Source organism: Neophocaena asiaeorientalis, unplaced genomic scaffold, assembly GCF_003031525.2.
Source record: "Neophocaena asiaeorientalis asiaeorientalis breed wild unplaced genomic scaffold, Neophocaena_asiaeorientalis_V1.1 scaffold46, whole genome shotgun sequence".
NCBI classification, from domain to species: Eukaryota; Metazoa; Chordata; class Mammalia; order Artiodactyla; family Phocoenidae; genus Neophocaena; species Neophocaena asiaeorientalis.
In genome coordinates, this window is record NW_020175393.1 from 16109868 (window position 1) to 16123453 (window position 13586).

A 13586-nucleotide genomic window follows, 5' to 3' on the forward strand; every position below is an offset into this window, starting at 1 on the left:
ATATGTTATAAAGTCGCTGGTGCTTTTTTTTTTTTTTTTTGGCTGCACTGGGTCTTTGTTGCTGCACACGGGCTTTTTCTCTAGTTGCGGTGAGCAGGGGCTACTCTTTGTTGCGGTGCGCGGGCTTATTGCTGTGGCTTCTCTTGTTGCAGAGCATGGGCTGTAGGCGCACGGGCTTCAGAAGTTGTGGTTCGCGGGCTCTAGAGCGCAGGCTCAGCAGTTGTGGCACACGGGCTTAGCTGCTCCGCGGCATGTGGGATCTTCCCGGACCAGGGCTCGAACCCGTGTGTCCTGCGTTGGCAAGCGGATTCTTAACCACCGCACCACCAGGGAAGCCCCATCTTAAAGTCATTAGCATTTGGGGATTGAGGAGATAGAACATACAAATCGTTAGAGCTTTGACTTATTTCATAGCAAGTTCCTGCAGGAACTCTATGCCCCAATATACCATAAAACCTATGGAAATCATCTCTACCAACGGCAGTGCTACAAGGAACTTTAGTTCAACAGACATCTTTTGAGCTTCTACTAGCAAGATTTTGTGCTCAGCATCATAAGGACTACAAGGTGGGTGAATCACATCCTCTGTCCCCAAAGCACTTAATTCTGTGAGGCTGAATCTGAAAAGTGGGCAATTGACAAAGTGTCATGAGAAACATAGGGCTGAAGAAACAGGGCCACTAAGTCTGTGCATCCTATGCCTTTGTGTAAATTACAGAAATTCCTCCCTTCAGGAAGATGAATTGCCCAAAAAGTGTGTTTGTGTGTGTGAATACACAAACACGTGTCCCATGTGTTGAATACACAATCCTCCATGTCCCATGGATGAATGACTAAAATGTGCTCCTTCCTCAAAAGCTGGATTTCAGTTCCTACTTGTCCCCTATCAAAGAAGGGAAAGATGACACTCAGTTGGCTGTTCAGGGAAGAGGCAACATTTGCAATATGGTTGGTTCAATAGGCAGAGATGGAAGAGAGGGAACTTTCCTGAAAGAGGGAACAGAAAACAAAAGGAAATGACAATCTCTTTTTCTCTTAACCAATGATCCACTTTCAGGCAAAATCTCTTAGATATTAAAGAAAGAACGAACTAGTGTAAGCTTTAGAGGTCAACAAAAACTTAAGTAGGACAACAGATAATCTGGAATCCTGTAAAAATCATATCAGACTCAGCAAACAAACTGAGGACTAAGGTGAATTTCCTTTCTAACTGATTTTTAGTTTATGTACAATCATTACAATTATGCCTATTCCAAAAAATTAGTTGGCAAAATGGCCCCATTTATTGAAATCTGAATAGCAATAGAGACCTTCACACACACACACACACACACACACACACACACACACACACACACACACAAAACTGGAAACATCATCCAGCCCCCAACCCCTCCTTATAAATGTCTCAGAATTCTCAAAAATCTTTCCCATATTCTCATCCTCCCTTAAGCCCTAAAGCTTTGATAGGGAACTATACTGGTAATTGCAATCATGGCACAAGTTGCTCTAATTTGCCACTGAAAGCTACTGAGATGAGCAAAGCACTCATCCTGTCTGGCCTTCTCATTCCCGGGGCAGGTGTACCTGGTCCTACACATCACTACCGGCAAATCCAGGAGGACAGGAGAGATGTCACAGGGTATGATGGGCAGCATGGGTACAGCCACGTTCACCAGGTGGATCTCCAGCTGAGAGCCGTTGGCAGGATAAAGGAGACCTGGCTCCAAACCTAAACGCAAGGGAGAGTGGAGTCTCAGGCTGAACACAGCAGTAAGCCACACAGGGTAACACAAAAACCTGCCACACGGGGGCAATGGCAGGCCCTGAGTTTACCGAAGGGTTAAAAGTAATATTTCTCATTTCCAAAGGCTGTATGAATGAGTGTGCTTCTTTATGACTTTTTTTTTCTTAATTCTCTCTTCAGGTCCATCCACTTAAATCCAGGAAAGAATTTTCCAACCCTCAAAGTTACTCTTTTCCAGTGGTATAGATGGATACTCTGAGCCATGGCTTAGAAGCTCCCATATGTAGGATTCTCGACAAGGAAGATAACCAAGGTTCTGAGGGTCACCTTGCCAAGTTCTGTGCTACATGGGTATCATCTCATTAGGGTTCCTAGAGTTCCACCCCACAGCTTGGGATAAGGAAGTGGACACAGACATATAATGGTGTGATGTAACATTTGCATGTGGGCATCCGGTAACACAGAAGTTGGTCAGTTGGTCCATCTCCCTTCCAGATCTCTTTTACATCTGTCCTTAAACAGGACTCATTCTTTAGGATTCTTTAGATCAACAAATAAGAAACTTGCGTTCGGTAAGGCCCAAACCTACCGTCAAAAATGACAGTGATCCACGTTCCTCCTGCGAGGCTGCCTTCTTCAGGTTCGATGTGGACACTCAGACAAGGCACTATAAGTGAGTAGGAGAAACCCTGGCTTCAGTGTGCAGATTCAGTCCACCGGCTTCCTTTGAGCATTCCTCAGAATCACCGCAAGGGCTTCATACAGCACAGATCGCTGCACCCACCCCCAGAGTTTCCCATCCAGTAGGTCTGTGGCGGATCCCAAGAATTTACAGTTCTAACCAGGTGCTGCTGGTGTTACTGGTCTGGGGACCTCGCCTTCCTCCCATTTTAAGGAAAGTTTTGACTGATCTTCTTATCTTAGACATCCAAAAACCATGCGTTCACGAGGACAATCCTGAATTTCCACTTCCTTTGGAAAAGGCTCCAGGATACATTTGGTTCCTGACTGAATCCATAAAATGTCTTCTCTCTTTCCCACTCTTTAATTAGGTGGTCATATTTAACTGTTACCACTTATTTCTTATATTTCCACTTCCCAGAGAAGAGGAGAAAGTTCTGGAAGTTATCCCTATTTCAGTCCTCCTGCTTATAACACCATCCTCTAGTTTCTCCCTTTTGAATACATGATCAGAATGACTCCCCAAAGAGACACAGCATTCTCTAGATTTTTGCTTTGCCTGCTCAGAGAGGGGCTGAAGCGTGAATCAGTGCTGGAATTTTTTTAAAAGCCCACTATAGACTTACACACTAAGCTAGACTGGCTTCTCGCACAGAGACTATGGGCTGAGCGTGACCTTATCAATGCCTTATTTTTGAAGAGGATCCTGGATGGACATGCCTTGTCCGAGGTAAAGCCAGCAGAAATCAGTTAGCTCCTCAGTGAGGTCTACAGAACGCTTTTCGGTTTCTGTATCAGAAAAGTTAAAGGATCACCCAAGCCACGCTAACTCTGGCTGGCCCAGGGCTTCCATGTACATTTATGCAGGGGGCACTCTGCACAACCAAGAGTGGTGAAGAATCATTCACATGGACACAACCATTCGTGGCAGCCCTGGCCAGATGGGCTCATGCTTACCCCTCAAAGGTGTATTAGGGGGCTTCCCTGGTGGCGCAGTGGTTGAGAGTCTGCCTGCCAATGCAAGGGACACGGGTTCAAGCCCTGGTCTGGGAAGATCCCACGTGTCACGGAGCAGCTGGGCCCGTGAGCCACAAATACTGAGCTCTGTGCATCTGGAGCCTGTGCTCCGCAGCAAGAGAGGCCACGACAGTGAGAGGCCCGCGCACCGTGATGAAGAGTGGCCCCCGCTTGCCACAACTAGAGAAAGCCCTCGCACAGAAACGAAGACCCAACACAGCCAAAAATAAATAAATGAATAAATAAATTTAAAAAAAAAAAAAAAAGGTGTATTAGGTACTTCTACCTAACGAAGATCAAAAACAAATGTCATAAAAAGATACAGAGGATAACCAAAGTCACTGAGAAAACTAGAGACCCGGCTTGAGAAAAGGAAATTTTTATTGGTCATTAATCACTAAGACAAGATAAGCTACTCCCCTTGGGAAGATAAAGGAATAAAATCTAAAAAGAATTGCATTGTATGGCTCAAAAAGAAATTATAAAAGGAAGGTTATAAGTTATTATTAAAAGCTCTAGACTTAACAGCAACTTCCACTGGCTGTTAAAAATTAAAGTATATAACTCTTTAATATATAACCTCAACTACTAAACAGAAAAAAATTATTAAGCAGAGAAAATTTAAACCTAGGGGAGATACTTTAACACTTCCTCCCAAAGTAATATTTAAGTATCAGTAAATTAGTTCTCAAGGTAACCTGCTGCATTCTATCCAAAATCCCTTCAAAACACATCCAACTCACCTGCTAAAAGTAGTATTTTGATACTTGTCAGAGAGACCAGCCAGCCAGTCATCTTGTTCACCTAAATCAATCCTTTCAAAACTGTTCAGACATTAAACACATTTTCAATTTTGATTGGAGCAGCAGAGCTTTTATAAAAACAAAATGAAAAATTACTATCACTTTTGCTTACATACAACTGCTGTGCTTCGTTAAAACTTGGGAAATTAAGGAAATTATACCAATATGACCCTAGAGTCTTCAGAGGGACCCACCATCTTCCCAAGCTTGGAAGAAAAGGATAATCTAAGAATCTTACATAAAATTATCATTATTCTACCCCCTTGTCCCAATGACTTATTTTATGCATGTTTAAGCTGGGTAAGTAATAATAACCTCTTTCCTTAATTCATTATTAAATAAACACTTAAATTTTTAAAATAAATGAATTCCAGATTCAAAATACTAGTTAATGGCAATTACGGAGAGGGGGTGCGGGTTGTTTTGTTCTGTTTTCTGGAAGTCTCAGTCCTCTAGGAACCAATCAACACAAAAAGAATAAAGAGTTAAAGCAAATGTTAAACATGGTAACAAGTTGGGGAAAAAATGGTGTTAATGGAAATTTGGGGGAAATTATCTTATCCTCACAGCAGAGGAAACAGGAAGGAAAGAAACAGGAAGAAAAAGCTGGACCCTCCAAACTGGACCCTATGACCCCAGGTCCCTCTACCTCAATCCACGATGCCCGGATCAATCTCTTTAAACTCTGCCTTCACTGTGCCCTTCTCCTGCTTAAAGCTTTCAATTCAAAGCAAAACCTCTATCACTTCAAAAATGATGACAAGAACACTTGGTAGGATTTTTATCAAGAGTAACTGAGAGGATAGATACAAAAAGAAATTAACACAGGGCCTGGCACAAAGGAGATGCCCACGAACGTTAGTTTTCTTTTTGAGGGTTCTCTGCTTCCAAAGGAAAGCCCTCTCTCTAACTTTGCAGTCCCACCATGATCTGCCCCCCACCTTTCCAACTTCCCCTCACATTGCTCTCCTAGGTGACCCCTGCACCGCGGCGAAGCTGTTCTCCCCACCGTCTCCCGCACAAGCTTCCCACACGGCAGCCTCTAACTTGGATCCTGCTGGATGCTTTCTGGATTCCCCAAACTTTCTTGTGCCCCAGTGAACTCCTGGCCTGCATCAGGGCCCAGCTTGGGAGCCACCTCTCCACGTAATCTGTCCCTGTGTTGGTTCATAAATTAACTGGCCCCCAAACACAGAGGACAAGGAGAGACCTTAGAAAGAGGGAGACACTCCAGATTGGCAGGTGTCAGGTTTCAGGAAAACTTACAAACGAGGAGGCTCGTCCTGGGCGTCAGCGAGATGAGTAGATCACACCGGCCACAATCTTAAAAGTTTATAGAGTCTTCAGCGGAATTCAGTCACGTATTCAATCCCAGTGGTCTCAACACCACATGACTCTGAAACCTGCATCCTTGAAAACAGCTCCAGCTGTGGGACCTGTGGGCAGAATGTACATTTCAAGGACAGGGAGGGAGTGAGGAGCCTCCAATTGCCCGGGGACTGCTTGCAGGTCAACTGGTGGTCACGCCCTGTGCATGACCGCCTCCAGCAGTCTGCCCCTCATGACTAGCTCTAACAGTCTCACTTGCCCCCTCTTCCGAGATGTGCCCTGAGAGGTCAGCAAAGGGTTTCACCAGCATGGAGAGGGCTCCTTTGGCAGCTATCTGGCTGCATAGGAGATAGAGGCCACAGCAACGGTATAGGCACATGCAAGAGAAAACACAGATTAACATTCCCAACATAAGTCACATTTTTTTCCACCAAGAGCTCCATGATCTGAACCACTGATTTTTCAAGTTCCCTGGGTTGGTGGTCAGATCACTCAGGAAGTTCACTTGTGTCCTCATGTGATTTAATAAAGACGATGCATCAGCAGATGCATGAGGTGCAAACACGCAACATTCTGCTTGGATAATGGCTCAGGTGCCTCCTTGCAAGGCAGGGATAGCACCTGAGGCCATCCTATGCTGGAGGACAGCTTTTCTCATTAGGGACATTTCAGTGTTCCGTAAGGACAGGCTTTGCTGGCTATCATTTAAGGACTGTTGGGTGAATTTAGTAACAGCTTTTACGTGCTCCAGGCCAATGGAGGGAACAAAGGCAGCAGTCAAACGATGGCACCAGTGGAAAGCAGATAAGCCCATCTGGTCTTGAGGAAGGGGAGGTTGGAAAGTTTGGAAACTTGACCTGGCTGTGTATACCATACAAGGCCAGGGAAGGCAGCACTGTTAGGCATGAGGAAATGGACTGGGCGATATGCCATACCAGGACCGCACCTTCTCCCCTCTTTCCCATGGTGCCGGCTCCATTCCAGATGCAGTACATTTCCATAGGTCTGGCTGGCAGCAGGACAATGGGATCCTGTGGAGATGGAAGTAATTCGCCTGTCCTGGTGGGATGTCCCATAGTAAATTCCAGTAGATAATGTCTTAGGACACCTGGGAAGGTGTGATAGGGCTTGCTATCATCAGCAGCATAGCACGTTGACGCACGGTGAGAGTCAGGGCAATGGCCTTCTCCCATGACTTTTGTACCTTTACAATGTTGGGTGTCCTGGTAAGGGTACTCAGTCTCATACACGGGGCAACAGGTTTTACTGGTTGATCAACTATATTAAAGCCTAGGATAGTACTTTAGTACACGCAGCCAAGGTGGCTTTACCTGTTATTAATTTAATCTGCCGCTTTAATATTGCACTTTTCCTTGTTACTAACCCTACTCCTTACAGGTTATAGAGGAGATGGAACCTCCATTCATGTCATGTTCTTTTGCCCAGTCTTGCATATCATGACCTTTGAAATGTGACCCATCAATCACTGTTTTTTGGATGAGGGTACCCAAACATAGTGCTCGGTTCTCTAATCCCCTAATGGTGGCAGCCTGGTTTGTGCAGAGACAGAGGAAAGCTTGGGTTAGGCCAGATGCAGTGTTCATAGAAACCAAGGCATATTTAGAACCCTCCCTCAGAGGGAGGGGTCCAATATAATCAATTTACCAATCCTTCACCAGTTGGAAACTCCAGTAGATGGTACCAGACCACTTTGGAAGTTGTTTTGGGTGTTGTTTAGAACACATAGGACATGCCGTTACTTACATTAACCAAGTCACTGCATTTCAAGGGCAATCCAGCATCCTTGGCAATATGCCATCTTACCCAGGTGTTACAGTGGCCGCTCTTCCTATGTACCCAATCTGCTGTGGCTACTGAAGGGTCAGTTGCTTCAATCAGCTTCCTGATTGCCAGAGAGGGCATTTGAAGGATCTACTTATTCTACAGGACCTAGTAGCACTCACATTTCTAGAGACAGGGGCCTGGTGGACAGGGTGTTCCCCTGCTACACAGAGGCATGCCACTTAGTCAAACTGGGCCTTTGAGTCATGGCAAATGTGGGTTGATGGAACATATTCTCAATCCACCCCTTAAAAGGAAGGGAAGTTCTTACCATGATATGCTGTGTACACTGCTAGAGCTGTTGCTCTCTGGGGGCATATCAGAGTTTTGCCACCTTCTAGAGCTGGGAGCAAAACCCTAGGGACACTCTTTCCTTCCGTTGTCTCTGCCACAGGGCCTAATTGACACTTTCTGGAGTCACAGACACATATAACTTATGGTAGCCCTGCTTGGGAGACGCCCAGAGCTTTAATCTGCTTCACTAGTATTCTTGCCTGCTCACAGGTAGCTTGTAGTTTTGACTCGCAGTTCCACATGTGCCCTTTTTTTGCCCGGTTGTATAAGGGACAGAGGCATTGTGCCAGGTGGGCAATAAAAGTCCTCCAAATCCCCAAAATGCCTACAAAGACTTGCATCTATTTCATACTCGTAGGGCTTGGATAGGCTTACATCTTAGTTATAGCTTCTGGAACAACTTGAGTCTTAGCCGACTACACAACTCCCAACAACTTTACAGTGATGCCTGGGCCTTGAATGTTCTGTGGGTTCACTGCCCATCCTCTTCCTTGCAGATGTTCCAGCAAAATCTGCAGAATGTCCTGCAGCAGAGGCAAGGCTTCACGTGTTAACTTTCTATCATCGACGTAATGGATCCCTTTCATTGATACAGGGGGATTAAGAAAACACTGAGACCAGAAAAAATAGTTATACCATTTCAAAAAAGTAAAAGCCAAGATAAATGCCCAGAAAAGGAATATCTACAAAAAACTTAGAATAAACGTGTCTTATGTGTATGAGCTTCCCTGGTGGCGCAGTGATTAAGAATCCGCCTGCCAATGCAGGGGACACAGGTTCGATCCCTGGTCCAGGAAGAACCCACATGCCGCCACAACTACTGAGCCTGCGCTCTAGAGCCCATGAGCCACAACTACTGAGCCCACATGCCACAACTACTGAAGCCCGCGCACCTAGAGCCTGTGCTCCACAACAAAAGAAGCTACTGCAATGAGAAGCCCGTGCGCCACAACGAAGAGTAGCCCCCGCTCACTGCAACCAGAGAAAAGCCCACGTTTAGCGAAGAAGACCCAATGCAGCCAAAAATAAAATAAATAAATTAATTTTTTTAAGAAGCATATCTTATGGGTATGTCCTTATTAAGTTGGTGCAATGGATAAAATCATCTCTAGTTAATTCAACTCCACACACACTTATTACACACCTAATATATGCTGGGCACTGTGCTAGGAGCTGGGAAAACAGAGGCAAATAATCTGTGTACCTGCCAACAAGTCCCCAGTGGATGGGGTAGGAGTGGAGGCTACTTGCATTTACAAGAGGAGTTCTAAAGTTTTCAAGTAGATTCAGCAGGTGTTCCTTTAAATTGCAAAATTCCCTACATTTTTACACCTATTTGGAATAGAATTCGTTTTTAAAACATTTAATTTTCAGAAATACATCTACTGCCTAGAGAAAGGTACCCAGGACTATTTTCTACTTAGTCCAAAAGCACAGGATCTGATTTGCTTGTGACGCCCAACAGAATACGCTCAGCACAGGAGAGTCTATTTCCAATCTGACTGTGATTTTAACATTTTTTTTCAAGCTTAAAACAATGGAAGTAACTAGTCACACATTGGTTTTCTTCAAGCCCTATGTTCAGAGCTACATCTTTCCTTTAAAACAAAACCATCAGATCAATAATACATGTATTTTCCTTTATATGATTTTCCACTAATTCTTCCTAAGAACAAACTCAGCCTCCATTTAATTCTTTTAACCAGAATATTTTCAAACAGAGGAGAGCTCTGTGCATTGGGTCAAGTCTTCTCTCTCCCCTTGTCGCTCTCTCCTCTGCCCTCATTCTTCCTCTTTCTCCTTTCCTCCCTCCCCTCCCAGCCTCCCCCGACTTTGGGACTTTGACAGACAGAGCTGCAAGGTTGCTACTAGAGATCCCCCATTTCCTTTGTTCACCACGACATTGGCAAGAAAGGCAACACCTAGAAAACACAGAGCAGAGACATTTCTGAATCCAACAGTACCTTTTTCTCTTTCTCGTTGCGACTCAAGGGACAAATTATCTTTCCTTTCCAAATGACCTTGTTTCTCTCTGTCAAGAACCGATGGCCGTGTTACCTGGTTAGAGCCCAGCCTGCAGCTACCACGCAGGTAACTCACTCATGTTGGACTGTAACTCACCTAACTCGTTTGTGTCCCGACCAAACCTATGCCAAAGTGAAAGCTCAGGCTGACCATGGGGCAAGTTTAATGATTAACACAAGCTGTTTAGGCTTTTTCCCCCGGGTCTTTTTTTAATGACCAAAAAAAAGCGTGTCCTACATTTTTCTCCACTTACTGCATGTGCCCTAGACAAGAATTTTAAGTGAAAGTCCACCCAGTGACACAAACAGACATTCAATGATTGAAAGAATTTGCCAGTAAGTCAGGGACCGAACACAGGCCCAGGAGAAAGGGCCACCAGGGGCTGGTCCCCATTCATGAGCAGTCTCTGACTTTTCATCAAGAGAAATGGCTTGTAAGTGCCTGCCACGGGCTGGCATTCTCACTATCGGGGGAGGGGGGAGAGTCTAAAGAAGCAGAGAGAGGATGATCGACTCAAAGTCTTGCTGAGAAAGGGCCAACTAGCCCTCCCTGTTTTTTACTTTCCTCCCTCCCTCCTGACCTTGCTTTCTTGGCCAAGAGGAAGTCCTTGACTTGTACCCATCGCCTTCTGTGAGGACCCAGAGACCATGGGTCTCAGTCACTGGCTTGACTCTCTTGATGAGACAAGAAGCTGACCTAGGAAGTCAGCACCACCTCCTTACCTGGTCCACATCTGACTTCCTTGTCTCTGTCCCACCATACACTCCAACTCACATCACCAGCTTCCTGAGTCAGTCCATGCCCAGTGTTTCCTGACCAGAAGAAACTCTCATCTTCTTTCCTTTGAGACAGAAGCCTTTCCAGCATAATTTGATAGCCCTGAGTCTCTGCCTCAAAGGGCCTGGGAAGCATCCCCAGCAAGACCAGATTTAATCCATGGAAATAGAGCACAACTCTCATAAGAGTGCTGGAACTATCCTCTAGAAAGCATGGGAGTTTATACCAAATCTGATGTTCATCTCAGCTTGGCAACGAGCGACAAGGGGAATGATTTTCCTAGCACTGCTGACAGTAGTGTAGAGAGAGGATGCCTGGCCAGGTTAGGCAGCTAGGGTGTCAGTCATCGGGCCACCCTCCTGCCTACCGAATCTCAGGTTCCATTCTAGATCTTCCAATTCAGTTCCACAGGCATCATCTGAGCCACACTTGTGTGCTTGGCACGTGGGAAATAAGGAAGAGGGGACAGACCAGGTTCTGGGGAGATAAAGGAGATTTCAAAATTATTGGTAATTTTTATTTTTGTAAAGAAAATTATATTCATGAACCACTTAGATGATCCAAAATTATTTTTTTAAAGAATATAACACAGTTTCTGCCCTCAAAGTGCTTGCTGTCTGACAAGGGAGACATCATGATCAGATTCATTTACTATATTGTAGTCAAGTCTCGTGATTAAGACTTAACTCATGTTTTATTTCTTGCTACTTTAACAAGAGATTCCAGAGATTAACCCCATCTATCCTTGAGTAAAGAGCCTATAATGGATATTTATAATTATTTTTGGCAGCCTCGCTATCAAGACTAAAACACCCTAATTTTCTTATGGGTAGATGTGTCTCTTTACTCTTGACCTAAAGAAACCTAATGATACGCAGGACTTTGGCTTCTGTGCTCTAGGAACTTCCTGGTGGGCAATCAAGCTCCACGGTTACAGAAATGAAGTAGAATGAGCCATTTCATGCTCCAAGGCCTAAAAGGAGAAGCTGCAGAACTCCACAGGCAGTGGCTTTGCCACATGGAAGTTGGGGGAGCCTTAAATACTCCTCTCTGTGAGCTCCATCCACCTCAAGACCCTCAAATATACACACATATCTAAGTTTGTCATGTAAACACAACCTCCAGACAAGTCCCCTCCACCAACTCTTCCATCTAATCATACTCCAAAGTCCCTGTCATACAGAAATTCTAAACAAAATCTTGAGCTTGGGTCTCTGAAGGCAACCAGAGCATGGTTCCCCTACCACCCCAAGGCAGGTAGCCATGCTCACCCCCAGACACTGACACTCTTCCATAGGAAGCTATTTTTACAAGACCTTGTGAAATTCTCAACACACACAAAAAAATGCCTATAAAGCAAACTCAAAGAGGTCAAGGGAGCAGGTCATTTTCTGACCCCTTTCCCTTGGATTTCAATACCACTCTGAATTCTCAGGGACTAACAGCTTTGGGAATTGGGGAGGGGTGGTAGGAAAATGCATCTCACCGATCTCCAATTATAGGAAGCATAATGACCAAAGGCCTAGCTGCTGTCCTTTCAGATTCATCTCCACATTTGCACTAAGGCCACACTTCTTCAGACTCTAACTGATATATAGGCCCTGAGAGATAACTAAGTTCCCACATGGGCAAATACAGAGTTACAAGTCATCAAAATGTGGGTGCCACTGTAAATGTGACCTCATGAGTGTGGTGATGCCTGGCAACTTTTGGGTTATACGTGTCATTCCCAGACTAGATGTTGCCTTTCTTAAAGAAAAAAATGATATGTTCCCTCTGTACCCTCAAAACATTTTGCACAGTGCCTTACATAGAGTAGGTACCCAAATGGAAAGGAATGCCTGAGAATCCATTTGAGGAAAAACATTTTGGAATGGATGAGGGCCACCAAAGTCAAAAGCAGGTTTTAAATGGAAACCAAAAATGCTCAATGCATTTTTTTCTTTTTTTGCTTTCTCTTTATCAAAATTGTTTTATCATACCCTCTTCGACTTACAGGTATATTTTTTTTTTTTTTGGTCTTTGGAATTCATTGTTTCATTACGGTTCTCACAAAATACAAAGCTCAAATGTAACTGTCTACGTCCACCACAAAACAGAATCAAGTAATTGGTTAGCACACAAACAATGATCTTTTTCATTTTTTTATCAGAATCTGTATTTTATTTTATTTATTTTTTAATTTATTGATTTATTTGTTTTGTTTTGTTTTTTGTTTTTGGCTGCCTTGGGTCTTCCTTGGTGTGCACAGGCTTTCTCTAGTTGCAGTGAGCTGGGGCTACGCCTCATTGCAGTGCGTGGGCTTCTCACTGCGGTGGCCTCTCCCGTTGCGGAGCACGGGCTCTAGGCGCACAAGCTCCAGTAGTTGTGGCACATGGTCTTAGTTGCTCCGCAGCATGTAGGATCCTCCCAGACCAGGGCTTGAACCCGTGTCCCCTGCAATGGCAGGCGGATTCCCAACCACTGCGCCACCAGGGAAGCCCCTCTTTTTCATTTAAAAAAATATAAATAACAACGTTCAGCGTTTGACAGTTTTCTCTTGTGTGTGTGTTTCTCTTTAAGGCTTTATGTTGCAGACCCTTAAGTACGCACATACCTGTTGTCAGGATACACCGCCCACAAGCAGGGAAGGCCACTGTGGATACATTCCTGAGGGTGACACGCACTTATCCATGTGGTACAGGCATATTTCTGATAGGAAGTGAACCTGGAACAGGACAGTAACATGGTCCTTCCATCTAAGTAAGAACTTCACTGGGTAAGTGGGGCTCTGGAGTAAGCTGTGTTCTTACTCTCCTGATACACCATTTGTGTGACTAGCCCTGGAGCTATGCCTCAGCCACAGCCCTCACATTTTCTGTGTGGTCAGAGTCCTCCCCGGTGAGGTGAGACAGGTGAATTCCCCTTTCACCTGTCTAGGATTGACCCAATTCCTCCTCCTTCCTTTTCCTGAAGTATTCCTAGCCTCCCTTTTTCATAAAGAAACAAAGCTAAAGGAATTATATTCTCTCTGGTTCAATATCATACCCCTGATTAACTTTGGATCCAAAGGATAATGAGTATATGCACTC

The 13586-nt window shown here is 44.6% G+C and overlaps 1 protein-coding gene across 11 annotated transcripts in view; it reads right to left on the minus strand.

The window, feature by feature from the left end:
• PKHD1 (PKHD1 ciliary IPT domain containing fibrocystin/polyductin) overlaps nt 1-9842 on the minus strand; it is a 600926-nt gene extending 591084 nt beyond the window's left edge. For all 11 annotated transcript variants that reach the window (XM_024765924.1, XM_024765923.1, XM_024765919.1 and 8 more), the window contains exons 1-5: nt 9678-9842; nt 5515-5684; nt 4189-4316; nt 2337-2414; nt 1588-1732 (exon numbers count right to left, since the gene is read on the minus strand). In XM_024765924.1, coding sequence (XP_024621692.1) covers nt 1588-1732; nt 2337-2414; nt 4189-4240 — 275 coding nt within the window. In that variant the 5' untranslated portion in view covers nt 4241-4316; nt 5515-5684; nt 9678-9842. The remainder of the gene's footprint in view (nt 1-1587; nt 1733-2336; nt 2415-4188; nt 4317-5514; nt 5685-9677) is intronic.
• Nucleotides 9843-13586: the final 3744 nt, after the last annotated feature.